General features: G+C 38.8%; 1 protein-coding gene across 1 annotated transcript in view; it reads right to left on the bottom strand.

Moving 5' to 3' along the window:
• The window catches only part of LOC146134737 (E3 ubiquitin-protein ligase HERC2-like), a 70,603-nt gene that overhangs the window by 24,359 nt on the left and 27,925 nt on the right, over nt 1-18,319 (bottom strand). Inside the window, exons 36-54 of the mRNA XM_083395605.1 lie at nt 17,994-18,107; nt 17,496-17,616; nt 16,721-16,924; nt 16,175-16,259; nt 15,463-15,569; nt 14,959-15,103; nt 14,357-14,522; nt 13,751-13,981; nt 13,286-13,423; nt 12,239-12,600; nt 11,674-11,848; nt 10,882-11,002; nt 10,365-10,591; nt 9,760-9,900; nt 9,129-9,230; nt 8,248-8,451; nt 6,585-6,834; nt 805-986; nt 98-298 (exon numbers count right to left, since the gene is read on the bottom strand). Of these exons, the coding sequence (XP_083251731.1) occupies nt 98-298; nt 805-986; nt 6,585-6,834; nt 8,248-8,451; nt 9,129-9,230; nt 9,760-9,900; nt 10,365-10,591; nt 10,882-11,002; nt 11,674-11,848; nt 12,239-12,600; nt 13,286-13,423; nt 13,751-13,981; nt 14,357-14,522; nt 14,959-15,103; nt 15,463-15,569; nt 16,175-16,259; nt 16,721-16,924; nt 17,496-17,616; nt 17,994-18,107 (3,276 nt within the window). The remainder of the gene's footprint in view (nt 1-97; nt 299-804; nt 987-6,584; nt 6,835-8,247; nt 8,452-9,128; nt 9,231-9,759; nt 9,901-10,364; nt 10,592-10,881; nt 11,003-11,673; nt 11,849-12,238; nt 12,601-13,285; nt 13,424-13,750; nt 13,982-14,356; nt 14,523-14,958; nt 15,104-15,462; nt 15,570-16,174; nt 16,260-16,720; nt 16,925-17,495; nt 17,617-17,993; nt 18,108-18,319) is intronic.

An 18,319-nucleotide genomic window follows, 5' to 3' on the forward strand; every position in this document is an offset into this window, starting at 1 on the left:
TCATACAGGGAAAAGTAATTTTGCAAAAAATATAACTGAAGACAAAATAACCTTAGAACACAACTGGTAATAGCATTATATAAATCACGTTCTTTACCCTGCAAGGCACGCTGTGGTCGTTCGTGTCCAGGATTCGGATCTGGAAGATTTTTGAAAGATTCCCGCATCCGGACATGATCTCTACCTCCTCCTGGTGGCTGAATATGTGCACGACTCGCTCCTCGCGTAGCTGGTTGGGGGAATCCCCGGAAAGCACCGATACAAGCCGGGGTAAGTGGGAGGGGTCGCTGGGGTCGATCTGGGTGAAATAGGGGTTTAATCCGGGTCAGTTAAACCTAAAACTGTGAAAAACGGGGTGAAAGTAAAACCTGTGATAATAAGGCAAAATTTGTTGAGATTCTATTTGCTTTTCTATTGGAGGAAAAAGCAATTCAGAATAAAACTGTGGACATTCCAACAAATCGGGGTAAAAAAAATATTCTGATGAAAATGAATCTATAAAACTGTAGAATTCTAATATTTTTTTTAATTAAATAAATAATTTAACCGAAAAAATCAAAAGAACAACGGGTAAAGTAATTGCAAAAAACGCTTTGAACACATCTTAACCAAACCCTGATTGTAATTATAAAATTCGGATTATTTCAGTTAACCTTACCAGCAAATTGTTGGTCTTTGGGATCCGAAGTTAAAATATGAAATTAAAAGATACAAATCCAACAACAAACTTGTTGCAAGTAATAAAAGCAATATTAAACGGAACTATTCCAATCAAAATCAATTCCACAAAAATACTCCACCCACCTGCATTGTGAGATTTGTGAGCGCGCGATGCGGACGCATTGTTATTGTGACGTAATCGCATTGTTCCGACCCGGGAATTCCCCCCGCTCCTTCCCAGTAAGTTGACTTGTCGTTGTCCACTAGGTGGAACCAGGTGTGCTGGGAGGAGGAAACTTCGATGTTCGACCAACTTTTGCTCCTAACTGAGAACAAATTAATAATCAGAATGCGAACACACAATAAGACACCTACAAGGCAACAATATATATAGCAGAACAATCTATCTACAATATTACATAAACCCGCCGTAATAAGTCATAAATTCATCGGAATAAGTCCTAAAAGGCCAAAATAACGCCTGAAACTGTAGGGAGAGGGTATGGGACGATCGAGGCCGTTGGTTACGTTTGGGCGCCATAGCCCTAGAACGGCGCAGTTTTGGCACCGGATTATCTGTCCCTGTTTGGGGTAAGTTGGGGTTAATGGGCGGGATTATAAATTGAGTTAGGGTTGAAAATATTAAGGGTTAGTGATGTACTTAGGGGTGGGCTTTGGGGTTAGGTAATGTGTTGTATAGGCCTGATTCTGGTTATTTACGTCTTATTCCGACGGATTTAGGATTAAATCCGATTTAGACGTTATTAGTACTGTTAACCTTAGTGTTTTATTTTATTTAAACACTGCTCCTAGTGGCGCGCTTTGCCTAGAGCATGTACGTGTCTCGTTTAAACGTGTACGTTTGTCCTTCATTTGAGACTCGCCTGTGTTAGTGGTAACATCTATTCTGTTGCGGTGTAAGTTAAGTTTTATATTTATTATGTGTTAATTGTTATTAGTGTTGATAACTTTGTGTGATTCATTCGAATTAAGGAACTAAGGTTTTGTAACCATCGTTGTGTTTATTGTTTGTAAACTGATAAAGACTTCAGTGGACATCAACTTTCAATGGTAGCAGAGGATGGTTAATATCTTTTAAATGATGGCAACAAATCGTTCAATAAAGTCTCCCCCTAAGTTTAGGGAAGATACGCCATATTCATCTTGGAAAAACAAAGTTAAAATGTGGCAACTTGTAACGCCTGTTGTAAAAAAAGAACAGGCAATTGTTGTCCTTTTGGAAAGCCTAGAGGGCTATGTAAAGGCTGAAAAGGCTGTGGCACAACTCACTCATGGAGATCTGCACTCTGAAACCGGAATGGAACAACTAATACATTACCTTGACATCGCATTTCAAACGGAGACGGTTGATGAAGCCTACTCGACATACGCAAATTTTACGAGGTTTGCTAAAACTAAAGATATGAGTATGGCAGACTATATTATAGAATTTGAACATTTGTCGTACAAAATGTCCTTTCATAAGATGCAACTTCCAGACGCTATCTTAACCTTCAAAATATTAGATGGCGCAGATTTAAGTCCTAAAGAACGGCAGTTAGCTCTAACTATGGCAAGTGATCTTAAGTTTGCCACTATGAAATCTGCACTCAAACGAATATTTACAAATCCACTTGATGCTTGTACCTCGCAATCCCACCTAAAAAATATCAAAGAAGAATCCTATGTGACAAGTAATCAGCATAACTTTAACAAATCTAACCGTTTCACAAAAAGTAAAAAATTAAACCCCCAAGACAAATTTGGTAAAATATCCAGATGTGTTATATGCGACTCCAAGATGCATTGGGCAAATCAATGTCCACATAAGAGTGATACTGCTTCGGTAAATTTTACACAAAACACACAGGAAGAGCAAATTAATTTGGTGCTGTTTTCGAGTTATAAAGAAATTTTTTTAGCAGAAACATTTCAATCTGCAATTATTGACACAGCGTGCTCAAAAACAGTTTGTGGCCAACATTGGCTTCAAAATTATGTAGATAACCTAGATGTTGATTTTAGGAAGAGAGTAAAGTTTACCCCATCTCACACTGTTTTTCGTTTTGGTGATGGGAGAAAAGTAGTCTCTGAAAAGAAAGTATTAATTCCAGCATTAATCGCAGGAAAATCTTGCCATATTGATGCTGCGGTTATAAAAGACGATTTACCTTTATTGTTGAGTAAATCCTCATTAAAACGGGCAAGCACTACGCTTGACCTTGCACATGATTGTGCAACAATGTTTAACAAAGATGTTGAACTATTTCTTTCAAGCAGTGGTCACTACTGTGTCAACATTTCACCTAGCAGAGAAGGGGAATCTTCTGAGAATGTTCTGCTTCTACAGAACATGACCGATGCAGATAAACGTAAGAGTATTGGTAAACTACATTTACAGTTTGGGCATGCTTCAATCGAAAATCTGCAGAGGCTGCTGAAAAATGCCAACTGTCAAAGTTCCAAACTTTCCTGTCTGATCAAGGAGGTTGTTCAATCGTGCGATATCTGCAGGCGATATAAGAAGCCTGCTGCGAGACCAATAGTCGGACTTTCGTGGGCTGAGGACGTCAATGATGTGGTAGCCATGGACCTTCACGAACTGCAACCTAATTTATGGTATTTTCATATGATAGATATGTTTTCGAGATTTAGCGTTGCAGTAATTATAAAATGTAAAACGTCGACTACTATAGTAAAACACTTTCTTAAGTATTGGATTAGTATCTTTGGTGCTCCTAAACGCGTTTTCAGTGACAATGGGCGCGAATTTAATAACAATGAGTTTCATGAGATGTGCAGTCGTTTTAATATTAAGATAACAACTACAGCCGCCTACTCACCTTGGAGCAATGGTCTATGTGAACGCCACAACCTAATTCTGACTGAAACCCTACACAAAGTAAGAGCAGAAGGTGCTTGTGATTGGGACACGGCCTTGGCTTGGGCGTTAAGTGCGAAGAACGCACTTATTAACCAAAATGGGTTTAGCCCGTCTCAAATTGTGTTTGGCCGTAACGCAAATTTACCTTCTGTGTTTACAGATAATTTTCCAGCACTCAGTATGTCAGACCCACACAGTTCAACAGTGGGAGACCACATTTCAGCACTTCAAACAGCTCGAAAGGCTTTGATTGCCGCGGAGTGCTCAGAAAAGATTCGCAGAGCTTTGAGAAAACAGACACGACAAACCCGTGACACGTATATTCAAGGTGATCGTGTTTATTATAAACGTCAGGATCAAAAAGAATGGAAGGGGCCCGCAACAGTGCTCGGTCAAGATGGGCCTGTTGTTTTCATACGTCACGGTGGTCAGTTTATCAAAGCACATAATTGTAGAGTACAATTAGTTGAACCTGCGTCGGTTAATAGTCCGTTAACCAGTAATTCCGCAGATAGCATTCCTGCAAAGCAAACCTGTACATCGTCGTCATCAGGGCAGGAAACTGATAGCTCTTCTGATTCCGACGACTCTTCTATTGATGAACCTGTTAATGATTTTACTGTAGAGAATAGAGCCTCTTTTTCAGATGATCACGTTTCTGTTGACACTTCTGCTGATGCCGGCATCCCTGTTGCTTCAGATGAGACTTCGGTTGGACACGGAACGGGTCCTGTGGCTGAACCTCGTATGACTATCCAGCCAGTTCTTGGTGGAAAGTCGCTTGTAAATAAGTGTGTAAAGTTTAATAACAGAGATGGCGTTTTATGTTCAGCCAGAGTTTTAAGTCGAGCTGGAAAGGCAACCGGTAAGCACAAAAACGCCTACAATATCAAGTACAACCAACCAAAGGAGCTCGATGGCATTAAAGGTTGAATAAATTTTGACGACGTTTCAGATTTATCATACGTAACGCAACAGGAGAATGTGAGTACGGATGAGGTGTTTATTAACAGCCCGGTTTGTTATGATACTGCTAAGCTTGCAGAGTTAAAAAGCTGGAAAGATAATGCTGTGTATGAGGTTGTGCCTCATCATAATCAGAAAGCCGTTTCGGTTCGCTGGGTTTGTTCCATGAAACAAACAGATAAGGGTTTGTTACCAAAGGCACGTTTGGTTGCTAGAGGTTTTGAAGAGCGCAACCTCACGAGTTTGGAAAAGGAATCCCCGACGGGTTCTAAAGATTCTTTAAGAGTAATGTCTACTATTATACAATGTAAACACTGGGCATTAAATAGTATCGATATAAAGACAGCGTTTCTCCAGGGTAACCTTGTAGAACGGGATATTTTTCTTAAACCACCTTTAGAAGCTAAACAACCTCCAGGTGTACTATGGAAGCTCAAGAAGTGCGTGTACGGCCTTGTTGATGCATCCCGATTGTGGTATGAACGGGTTAAAGGTTTTATGTTATCAGTTGGGTGTAAATTATCTCGTCTTGACCATGCATTGTTTTACAAGCACGATGGAAAAGAATTGCAGGGAATACTGCTGGTGTACGTTGATGACTTTTTATGGGCTGGATCACAATATTTTGAAGACAGCGTCATCCAACCACTTCGAAGTTCCTTTCAAGTAGGAAAGGAAAGTTCAGAAAGTTTCCGCTATATCGGGTTGGATGTTATGCATGATCAAAAAGGTATTGCTTTTAATCAAGATAAGTACATCGACAGCTTACAGCCTCTAAATATCGATGCAAAGCAACGACAAAACCCAAGTCAAAAACTAACCTGTGAGGAAGCGGAGGCTTTACGTTCAAAGATTGGTCAGCTCCTGTGGGTTAGTGGCCAGACAAGACCTGATGTTAGCTTTAATGTTTGTATTATTGCAACAAACTTCAAGAGGGCTACTGTGAGGGATTTATTGGACTGCAACAAAATTATTAGAAGACTGAAGACGGAAAAGGTAACACTGTCCTACCAAAGTCTCGGTTGTCCCACCAATTGCAAATTGGTGGTGTACTCTGATGCAGCGTTTGGTAACCTTATGGACGGAGGAAGCCAAGGTGCTTACTTAGTATTTTTGGTTGGGCCTAACAAGCAATGTAACTTGTTAAGTTGGCAATCAAAACGAATTAAGCGTGTTGTTCGCAGCACACTAGCTGCAGAAACTCTTGCCATGTCCGATGGGGTTGAAACGGCGGTATTTTTAAAATCGCTTTTTAATGAATTGTATTTCGATGATTTAAATTTAACAAATATTCCTATCGAAGTTATTACCGACAATCGCTCTTTATGTGATGCTATGTGATGCTATTTATTCTTCCAAATGTGTTACTGATAAACGATTACGTATCGACATTGCTGTACTTCAAGAATTGGTTGACATTGGCCAAATATCTAATATTTCTTGGTCACCTAAAAATAAGCGACTGGCCGATATCTTAACCAAAGATGGTGTTTCGCCTGTGCCCCTCCATTTGGTTTTAGCAAACGGGCGTCTTTAAAAAAAAAAAAAAAAAAAAATTATATTGAGTTTGTTAACCTTAGTGTTTTATTTTATTTAAACACTGCTCCTAGTGGCGCGCTTTGCCTAGAGCATGTACGTGTCTCGTTTAAACGTGTACGTTTGTCCTTCATTTGAGACGCGCCTGTGTTAGTGGTAACATCTATTCTGTTGCGGTGTAAGTTAAGTTTTATATTTATTATGTGTTAATTTTTATTAATGTTGATAACTTTGTGTATTCATTCGAATTAAGGTTTTGTAACCATCGTTGTGTTTATTGTTTGTAAACTGATAAAGACTTCAGTGGACATCAACTTTCAAGTACCATTAGGTCCTATTTTAGCCTTAGTCCAAACTGTGTTTTATTCTGACGTTAGTGCTGTTCGTATTTCGATCTTATGGCGGGAGTCCCTAATAAATTATCTATTGGAAAATGCTCAATGCTCTTTGACCTTAGGCCATAGAATGCTTACACAATTAAATAAGTCAAAAACACTTGAACTTAAATGCACAAGGTTAACAAAAAACAAACACTCACCTGATCCATTGTTATCCCAAGCAGTCGAGGTACTTTCCCGTGGGGCTGTCCCTCTGGGAGCCCCCCGAGCCGAGAGCGACCTGAACTTTGACCCCGATGGCCCCACGTTTACCGGGGAATCCCCTGGTTCCAGGGTGAGGGTGAAAGTGTGTCTGGGGGTGGCGTGGGGGCTTTTGGTGAAGCAGTGCCAGCACATGTTGAAGCTGGGGCAAACCTCGCACTGGTATCGCTCACCCAATAGTGGGGTTTGCTGCGGGGAACAATATTAAGTTGGTTTCTTGACAAATTTAACATAAGTGCAATTGTAAAATTTACTTTTAATTTATTAAGCGCAATGGTAGAAAATTACGGAAGTAACATAGTAAATCTGAACGACGAACGTTGTAGCGGTTTCTTAAGGTTGTTTACACTAGACGCGTCGACGCCTACTGCGTAAAAACGTTTGTCGAAAATAACGCTGGCAACGCGTTATGTGAGAATTGGACGACGCTAGACGTTAAACGCGCCAAGTTTGGACAAACCTTAAGGCTTTATGGACTTCGATCGGCGCTAAGTTCTTGAAACGAATATTGCTGGACGCCATAAATAAGTTGAAAAGTTATAAATAGATTATTTTGTATTATAGGCAAAAAAGTGTAAATTCAAGTAATAAATGAAATAATCAAGTCATAGTGGTTCCTTGTCGCCCATCAGCAGGGGAGGGCAACATAAGGCCCGCGATGAGATATTGAGCGGCCCGCAGACAGTTTCCGATCTTACATGATAATGTGGCCCGCCGCCACATTCTGCCGCAATCCCCCACTACTTGCTTACTACGTCAATTTATAAAGATTGTTAGTTATTCTTTAGTTATTTGTTTTCTTTGTGTTTTTAGATTCTTTGTTTTGGGTTGAAATTATATTTAGAATTTACAAGAAATATTTTCCCATGGATTTGCCCAGAAACGTAAGTTTGAGAAGTGTCGCGAATTTAACAAGGATTGGATGCCCAAGTACTTTATCACTCAAGTCGGCAAGTTATCAGCATGTTTGCAATGAAAGTGTTGCCGTGCTTAAAGTATAAAAAATACGATATATTCCATGTGTAGGTGGATAAATACACGATTAAGGCATCAATTCAGGAACCCGGCCCGCCAAGTTCTTCATTTTCCCCGATCAGGTGGCCCGCCCCTGCTCATTAGTGTTGCGGGGCACAACATTAAGTTGGTTTCTATACAAATTTGATTTTATGCGCAATTGTAACACAATACGGAAGTATTATAGAAATGTTGACGTTGAATTGGTTCGTAAGTCTTCTTTGCTGCGGGCTTGAACGGCATTCTGGTAGCTGTTATACGATTTTGCGGTTTGGGCTTTAAATCAGTGTTTTTCAACCTAATTGTGTGGCCGTTTGATTTGGTTAGTCGCCGGCTACACTATAGTTTACGTTTTAATACGTTAATCAATCCACAGCCTTTAAAGATCCATATATTTTGTGGTGACCCTCGGGCTAGGTTTTACAACAATTTTTTTTTGTTTTACTATTTTTTATAAAAAGAACGACACGATTTTTTTTAGCTTTATAAATTTTTTTTTTACGAAAAATTTTTTTATTTGGCTTAACAAATTTTTAAGATTTTTTTTTACAATTTTAATTTTTTTGAACAAAAATTAAGAACTGTAACCTGGCAGCTGTTGCATGTTACGCCCTCGTGTGGTTGCGGAACGACCTCCATTTCTTGCACGAGTCCGGTCCAGTGGTTCTGCTCCTCGAAGTCAACAACAACGTCCTTTCCATTGGCTGAGAAGTGGGTGACTGTACCCACACTGGAGTGGCTCACTGAACCCCATTTGTAGTGGGGGGATTCAACACTGGGCTTCACCCTCACCTATGGGGCAAAGTGGGGTTTAGGGGGTTACCCACACTGGAGTGGCGCACTGAACCCCATTTGTAGTGGGGTGATTCAACACTGGGCTTCACCCTCACCTATGGGGTAAAATGGGGGTTTACCCACACTGGAGTGGCTCACTGAACCCCATTTGTAGTGGGGGGATTCAACACTGGGCTTCACCCTCACCTATGGGGTAAAATGGGGTTACCCTTGCTCGGATGAAAGATGCACACATGTGGACAAAAAATGTTATGTAGCCCTTCTGATGCTGCTTTTTGATCATCAATAACTACTCAAGTACTCAGTGATCACTTATCTTAGTACACTGAAAGGCCATCGCAGATTTACCGAATCTGTCGATCAATGATGCAAGCAGGGAAGTTCATCATAGGTTTTATCAGACTAACCAAACAAGCCGATTAATTAAGGAAACAAGGCATTTTTGTGAACGTTTCAAATTAAATTCAATTATTTTCAACATGTTACAATGTTACATACTTGTGTATGGTCCTAATTTTCATTCTACGTCCAATTACAACCTCCAGCCATTATCTCACATTTATTCGAAAAGTTCAAAATGTTACTTGTGTATGGTCTTATATTCATTCTATGCATACAATTATACATGTTTAAAAGCATTTAACCTAAATATTTTCATGATCAAGAATTTTTACCTTATTACCGATCAGCAAACGTCTAGGTTGGGGATTTCCCTTCAGCTGATCCATGTCGAATCCATCTCCGAGCCCGACCAAGTTTACGTGCGAGTAGCGAACCTACAAGTAGAAAAATAATGTTAAGCTATTGGAGACAATGGCCCGTGGACGACAGGCCATGGATTTGAAACAACCTGGTTTTAAAATAATACATAAATATAAATGTATAATATATAATGAAGACGTCAACATGTGTGGATATGTCCGATAAGATCGTAACCGATGCCCGGTGCCAAGTGTTAGTATCGGTTATCGTCCGATACTTGGGTGAAATCGGATCGTTGTTATAGGAAATGCAGCCACAATTTGCAATTTCCATCTCCAAAGGTAAATTTTTGAGAAAATAGTTTCGTCAACAACTGAATGTAACTAAACTATAAAAGTTAAAACTAATGCGGCTCAATCAGGATTTAAAGTGGATTCAGCACCTTTTACTTCATTATAAAAGAACATAAAGAACATAATTTGGTATCGGATTCCGAGACTTTTTGTCCCAAAATCTCGTGTTTCGGAATAACACAAAGTACCAGTCATATTTTCCAAGTGTAAACGAGGCTAGCATCGCTTAAGCTCATAAAGTAGTTCTCACCCAGTATGATCCTCCCTTGTTGATCCAGGTCGCTTGTACGTTGAGGTCGTTCAGGTGGTCGCTGTCGAGTCGAACAACTTGCCCGTAATCACCCTCAGATACTTCCTCGTAAGGTTCCCGACAACACACGGTCATACCAACCTAAGTTGTGGACAAATATATAATAAAAGCACACGTACCATCATTACAAGCCTAAAGCAAAAAATCGCTTGTTCGCAAAAAGTGGTTTTGCCTTCTATACAATATAAACGGTAAAATGGTTTGGATGTTAGGCACATAAATTTGTCGATTATTTCATTAAGGGGAAGATAATTGTAAATACACAGAAAATAGTAGTATTTATTTTTTTAATTCCTAAATTTCATGATTCATTACTTTTCGCACTTAATTTATTTCTCAAGTGTTTGTTAAATAACTTTTTGACCAGATGAACCAAAAAATCGCAACAATCTCGTGTTTAACATGCTTTAAAATTGTCGCGTGTCGCTCAAAGATTTAATGTCGCGTGTCGCTTGAATGTTACATGTCGCGTGTCGCTTGAATATTAAATGTCGCGTTTTACATAACGATTGTGTCGCTTGAAGATCAAATGTCGCGTATCGCACCTTGATGTGATCCCGGACGTACTCCGCGTACTCCTGCTCGCTCCCGAAGTGATCCCTCCTCCTGAATCCAGGCTCCGGGGTCGAGGGTCTTTCGGATGCAGGAATCCAGTCTTCCCCGTCGTCCTCCGAGGGTCCTTCGGTTGTCGAGTCGCTCTCGGAGGAAGAAGACGAAGATGTGAGGTGGAGGCGAAAGCTGGCCGATCGCGGCACTGGCAGGAAGCGGGGAACTGCAACAATGGAAGGAACAATGGGACGAACAATGAGATGCAGAAAAGAACAATGGAGTGAAGGAAATAAAGATGGAAAAGGTTCGAATTCTATCGAACAATTCGTATTTGTAAGACAAAACTATAGACCTTGTAAAAGTAAATATATATTATACTTAAATCACATTTAATGGTATAATCTCAAAACACAATTAGCAAAATATTGCTTTAAAAAGTCCTTTTAACATTAAGAATATTTTGGTATCAATCAACCAATCTTTCTCGAGATGCGCCAGAAATTATGTTCTTACCTCCTGAGGAGGTTGAGATCCAGGACTGGGATCCTGATCCGGAGGACAAGCAATCATCATCGGAAGAAGTGGAGGAACTGTTGTCCGCTCCGCAGTCGTCAAGCAACCAAGTTATCAGGCTCTGCGGGGACAGTAGAACATCTTACAATTTGTCAGCCCTCTAAACCAGTGGTTCTCAACCTGGACTTCACATCGTGTGATGTTATTGAAATAAAATCTACTGTTTCTTTTAAATAAATCCTACTGTTAAATTGAGACTTTTATTGGGATTTACGCATTTTCTAACTAACTTCTAAATTTTTATTTACACAATTTCGTTTGTGATCGAGAAAAAACAAAAAAAATAGTTGTGGAAAACCGATATGTAATTCATTCTTATAGAAATTCAAGCAATTTTCACTTTTTTTAGCAAAGAGACTTGAAGCGCATAATTTTTCAATAAGTTACAAGTTGTTCTAAAAACAATTTACAAACTGAAGTGACATTTCAAGGCATTTTTATGAAATAATATCGAAGACATTAGAAAACTCTCAAAACTAAATGAAAAGTTTCAAAGAGCCAAAGTTGGATCACAAGACACGTTAAATGTATTTAAAAATTACATGCCAGGTTTAACACAAGAACAAATAGTTTGGAATTTTAATAGAAAGTTAATAGTAAACATATAACTTAAAACAAATTAAAAAAACCGTTAGTAATAAATATAATCTATTCAAAAACTTCTGGATTCTAGGGTGTTGTTAAGACTTTTGAAAATGCGCAAATAAATTTAAACAAACATAGAAATCTTACTTCTAGGTCGCACGAGGCGCCAGATAGCGCTGCGATGTCCTGAGCTTGGAAAGCTTTGAAGATCCTTCTCCTCTGGAATCCCATCTCGGCAAGCTGCTCGAACTCCGAGGGGAAAAGCTCGTCGAACTTGACCGGGATCGAACCCAGGGATCGCGACGTGTGGGGCAGCTCACCCCTGGGGAATACCCGGAAGTTAAGGGTGAATTATCGCTTGAAGGTCAGGCATCACAATAACGAGTGTTGGTCATTCAACCTTTTTTTTTATGTTATAAAAAAACTTGAACAATTTAAAAAACTTGTGCGAGGTTCAAACTTAAAAAAGCACAGAAGTGAAAAAGTATAAACAAACACGCATGCTATATTGTTTACGTCACACACAGTCAATGTGCTATATTGTTTACGTCACACATAACAAATGTGTTATATTGCTTCCAAAAACTAAACACAACTACAAGGATAACCGGGTATCTTTCACTTTTGGTAGTTTTAAATTGGTTAGGAACAAAAGCAAGCTTAATTCGCCACTGAATCGTCGTCCAGCTTTGCAACTCTCCACTCCACTCACCCGTTGTCGATATCCCTTAGGCAGCGCGCAATGGAGCGTGACAGCCTGGTTGCTCCTCCTCTGAAGAGCTGCTCATTGCTCCTCCCGAAAGAGGAGAGGAGTGGGAAGGCAGACCTCGCGTTACGGTTCAATCGGCGCCGACGACGGTGCTCCCTCCGATGATTGACAGGAGCAACTTGATCGACAAATGTCGATTGATTGACAGATATCGGTTGATTGACAGATATCCGTTGATTGACAGATGTCGGTTGATTGACAGGTGATGGTTGATTGACAGGTGCGTTCTTGTCGAGTCTTCTCGGCTCTTCTTTGATCTGTGATTGTGACTTCCCAAGTTCAGGATCCAGGAAGTCCGACATGGACTGCAACAAAAAGGAGCTTAAACGAATAAGTCAAGTTTCACATTTTAGATTAACGACCTTAAATGTTTGGCAGCAGAGTACTCAGGCAAAGCTTGTAATTCAGGTCAGACACTATTTATACATGTTTAAAATTATATTTATATATTTCGCAGAGGCAGAGCCCGTATATCTTAATTCGAATGAATCAGCTATCCTTGCTAGAGTATTCTGCTGTTACTGATTATGGATTGAGGTCGACATTTATCTCGCAAGCGTCAAGCTGATTTCCATTATCACATGTGAAATGAAAAACAGTGAATTACCAAGCGGGTCAAATTACCCCTAACCATGAAATATTGGGCTGTTCAATTAGATTTATTAACAACTCTTGCATACAGGTGAACAACAAGTTACACCTTATCGACCTTAACATGTCTAAAAGGGTTTCTTGCTGATAATTTTTCCCACCATTTTAAATATTAATCGAGAAATCAGTGCCATACTTCAGCCTTAAACAATATCATAATATCAACAATAGACCTTGTACATTACTTCACAATCACGCCCAAGTATAAGCATTACCACCTTTAAATAAAACTTTGAGCTAATATTTTAGATTCTATGCTTCGCAAATTAAACTTCTAGAATCAAAATGAATCAACAAATGGTGAAGATTGTATATAATAAGCAAACGAGAATCAAAAACCTCCATAAGAGTTGAAACATTCGCTGCCGATAAAACTTGTATGACGCTGTCTGACGTCAGAGCTATTGTTTCGTCACAATAACCAGCCTTGAGTGGGGAGGATTGGACCGCCAGTAGCAATACGTCATCAAATAGACTCTAAGTAACGAATAAAAGCTTGTGTTCAGTATAACTAAAGAAAGATTTTAAAATTGTTGTTGTGGAATCTATTGAACATTTCTGGCTTTTCCTAAAAATTAAAGAAACAAGTTTTCATGACAAACGCATGTTTCTTAGTGTTTATTTAAAAGTATTGTTATTTAAATTTTTTTGAAATTTATTGTTTAATTTTATGCTTATTTCAATGTAATTTTTTTTCTAAATGTTAATTTTAGTAAATAAGTGCTTTGTGCTTTTTATTTATTTTAAAAGAAACATTCTAGCAAAACATTTGATGTCCATTTTTAACACCTCGTTTAATTTCACCTTTCCTTTATTTTCGGAACAATCCAACTTCGAATCATTGTTCGCCATTGTGATGTCACCAAGCGATCGTGACGTCACAAGGGGCCGCGACGTCACAAAGGAACGTGACGCAACAAGAGTGCGATTGTTGTGGTGCATGAGGACTTTTCGGAGGACTTGTTTATCTTGGAGCAGAATAGGAAGAGCTCGCAGCAGGAGAGATCGAATGCGCTCCTCCTCAAGCGCTCTTCCCTGGAGGAAAGTGATGAGATATAATGAGAAGGGCCGTTTGACCGATACCAGGGATGCGGACCCGATATCCAACACCAAATCAATTTAGGCATTTCTGCCTGTTGGTGTGTGTCTCCCACTGTTAATTTTGAAGTGACTCAATTACAAACTAAAGCTGTAAACATTGCATTCCAAGTATCAAAATTACAACCCGAAATAACAACATATTTTGTGATTTTTGTTTTATTTTTTTAATTCCAATGTTTTGTAATAAAAAAATTGAACAAACGTACTTTTTGCTACAAAACCCAGCAATCTTAGATTAATTTTAGATATATTTTAAAAGTTAAAAATAGATTAGTTCAGTTTATCAAAACCATCAATATTTTGACCCACCTTTGCGGGGAAGTCCCTTCCAGTGGGTCCACAAAGCGCCAGCCTCATGAGAGCCCCACATCGCCCCAGCATGGGGGATTTCCAGGGCAGGAGAGTGGGGTCAAACCTTAAGCTTGTTGGAAGAAAGGTTCGTAGTTGTGTGTGGGGGAATGTGTGCTGGCCCGTGCTGTAAGTACATGGTGGAATATTATGGGCGTGGGTGATTTCGGGAAGGTTATTACCATCAGTTGGCTTAATCAGGATTATAATGCAAGGTAAGGTTAGGAAAACAAGCCGGTGGTGGGGTTCGAACTCACGACCTCAGTCATACCGGGACCGTCGGTCTACCAACTGAGCTACACAGGCTCAGAGGGGAGCGAGTCGAGAAAGAACCATAACAAAATTATTAAACTAGGTCACATTTTTGGAACGTTTCAAATAACTCTTTGCAATTACTTCTGTATGGGCTTTGGTATTCATTTTACGACAACCTCCAGCCATTACACTCCAGAGGTAGATAACATAATATTCTTAATGTTTTAAAAAGCTACATCCCCGAAACATAAGAATAATATACCTGATTTTTTTATTTTTAGGTACAACCAACAACTTAATTTACAAACCTGTACACTGCAGTGATGGAACCGTTTTGGCAGATCTTATTAACTTTACCGATTCCCTTGCACGCATGGATGACCGAACCACCGATGCGGAACCGGGGATCCACCCCAGTGATGACGTACAAGGTCGCGATCACGTGACGCAGTTCTGGTGGGAAAACTAAAAGTTTAGATCAACAGCTGAAAAGTTCCTTAATTAGACAACGTTATATCTCTGATGAAACCAACAAACGTGTTTAAGCATGTGATTTTGGATCGATACTCTTTATTCCGATAACCGATGTTTTGAGTGAAAACTATCGCGACCCGATATTAAATGTAGCTGAGTTTTTAAAGCACGGCAAGAAAGTTACGTTGGCCAGCATTAAATTTGAATGTTAATTAATCCACCACTAATAAATTATAAATACCGCGAATAAAGTAAAAATCATAAATATTTTGTTCAATAAAAACCAAGCACAAAAATGTGAACGTGGCAAATTATCTGCGATTAAAAAAAACAATCACCTGTTTCTTGCGTCATAGAAGCGCCAGTGTTGTTCGCGAGCGCCCCTAGTGCTGATAGTATCTGCTTGTTGATGACGTCATTCCATGTTGGGAGTTGGTGCAGAATCCTGGGGGGAACAAGGATTATGGGGGTTTAGTAAGTCACTGCTCTTAAACTGTTGCGCTGGGCAGACTTTTTGGCTTTTTATATTCTCAAGAAAAACATAAAAATTATAAAGAATTGCGGTTGAATAATAATTCAAACTTTTAAACCCTTACTCGTACTGACTACTTTATTACTTGTTACTATTAAAATTTTGTTAAAGGGTAAAGCTATGGGATTGGGTAATTGTAAAGCGGCTTTTAAACAGATAAAAAAGAGATACACAGTGGATCTCAAACTCCACTTTTTTGTACCTTTTACTTTTTAATCTCTAAAAGAAAATTAATATAATCACCTTGCAATGCTAACAGTAACATTGACAGCACTACAGATACCAACTACTTATTTCACACAAGCTGAGAAATTAATTTACTATCATTATAATCCAATGAGAAAGATGATATGACTTTATACCAGTTTATCCATCAAATCATTTAAAATATACTGCGCCGGTGTTTGAAACTTTCGTGGCGGAATCCTAGTTCGAGATCCAGTTGAAAAGGTTTATTTTATGAATTAATTTAAAAGATGTGGCGTTACGAGCTGCAGTTGAATAGGTTGGTCACAAACCTGATTAAATGAACAATTTCTTCAGCCACAGTGGAAAGGTGGTCGCATGATAGGGAAATACCCGGCAGGAAACGCACTTCTTCCACTAAAACAAGAAACCGATTAAAATCGCATTTAAAAATCCGGGCTGCAAGACATTTTTATGAAAAAACAGTCGCAGATATTGAGACTTCTGAAGTACTTCGCCGACTCGATTTTACTAAAATTCAAAAATAAAATATTTTAAGTGTCATGGTCAAGCAAATAGTGGTTGCGATTAGACTTTATGCTGTTTATTTGCGCGCAAGTTAAATGGGAAAAACAGGCGCCTTAACAATTAATTGCAACTTTATGACGTCATATATAAACTATTGCTACCAGGCATAGCACAATATAAAACATAAACGTTAAAGTAACTGGAAATAAAGTATTATCCGACATTATGCCCACAAATTGACAAAGAGCCTGCGAAACATTTGGATTTTTTATCTTTTTTGCAACGTTTATCCTAAAATATTATGCAATATAAGATCCGACAGTAAGTGTTGAATTTGACAGAACTCTTACCTCTATCTCGCTTCGATGCGAGCAGATCATCCCTGAGCACGAGACTCGCGAGGAGTCGGAGGATCGATTGTAGGAAGTAGGACATCTCCTCCTCGCTCCTCCTCCCGCTCCAGGAGCGCATCACGGAGCGTAGGAGGAGCAGAAGCATCACTTGCTCCTCCGGGGAGGAAGAGAGGACTTCATCCGCACTCACTCCGATCAGATCTACAACAGAGGACCACAGGTGCCATGTTGAGTTTCATTAAAGAACTGATTTGCCGTATTTTTTAGTTCAAATATTTAAAAAAAATTACCGCGATCTGATAGGATACCAAATGACGTCATTATTTTGTTAAAACAAGCAAAGGTCATTTTCCAGGTTAGTCCAAAATTTGCCCAGATGACCATAGGTGACCACTTATTTATCTAAATCAAAGGGAAGTTCCAATAAAGAACTTTATTGTTGTTTTTAAATTTTTAGTAAAACACTTCGATTGCGTTCTGTGTCCAAAAGTTTTTATTTTCAAGTAATGGAAGAAGATTTTTGTGACATTGAATTAAAACGTTTCGATACGAGCTTGTGACGTCATTAGTTAATGTGATGTCACTCGACCTATTTCACTTGGACATTTTTAAGTTTATAGTTAATCGCTTTTTATACATCAACTAATTGTTGATAACTTTTTCCTTTTGTTGCCATTTTTCTTTGTGGTTATTTTTTTCTGTAGTATCATCACCAGTCGTGCATGTTATAGTTACATTTCTACAGATACTTTACATCCAAGTGTCGACTCACTCCTGCAGAGGTTGATCCACCTCACGTCGCTGAACTCCTCACGAATCTTCCTGCTTCTTGTGAGAGATCGAACGAACCCCACAGTGACCCATTCCTCGAGGAAAGGGGGTGGGGAAGGTTTCTAATGAATGCCAAAGTTAATTAAAAAAAGGTTGAACATAAAATTTGAAACAATAAAGTTAAAAAATGTTCGAAACAATATCACAGCTTAACAAATAACATCGAAAACTATGTACATTATGTTTTAAAAGGTAATAAAAATTAAAATAAAACTGAATGATTTTGATAAAAATATATGTTTTATTAATTTTTTCAAGAATTTGGGAAAAAACTCATTAATTGGAAATTGCGGAAACATTTTTATAACAACGAAAAAATTAAAGATTGATATGTATTTTTAAAACAGTTAACGTTGATGAGCAATTTTGTTTAATCAACTGTTAGCCGTCCATCCATTGACATCTGTGCAAGAGGTACACGGCGCATTCAGTGATTTACCTGATGAACTGGACGCAGGTTTGCTTCCAATTTTTCTCGAAGAAACCTTGAAAGCGATGAAAGACATTTCGGCTCAACATTATCATCACTCAACGAAATTTTCAGGCAGTTTATCTTCACAAATAAAAATAAATTTTATGTAAGTTTACAAATTTAAAAAGTTTTGCTTAAATTGGTTAATTGTCCTATGTTTTCCTATACCTCATGTGGTTTAATTCATGTGTAGACTTCGGTGATTTTTTTAACAATACCAAGTAATCGAAATATATTAATCAACAACTTATTAAATCATTGCTCCTCAACCCATTTGATTTGGTCGCCGCAGA

This window comes from Ascidiella aspersa, chromosome 8 (assembly GCF_963924565.1).
Source record: "Ascidiella aspersa chromosome 8, kaAscAspe10.2, whole genome shotgun sequence".
In the NCBI taxonomy this organism is placed as follows: Eukaryota; Metazoa; Chordata; class Ascidiacea; order Phlebobranchia; family Ascidiidae; genus Ascidiella; species Ascidiella aspersa.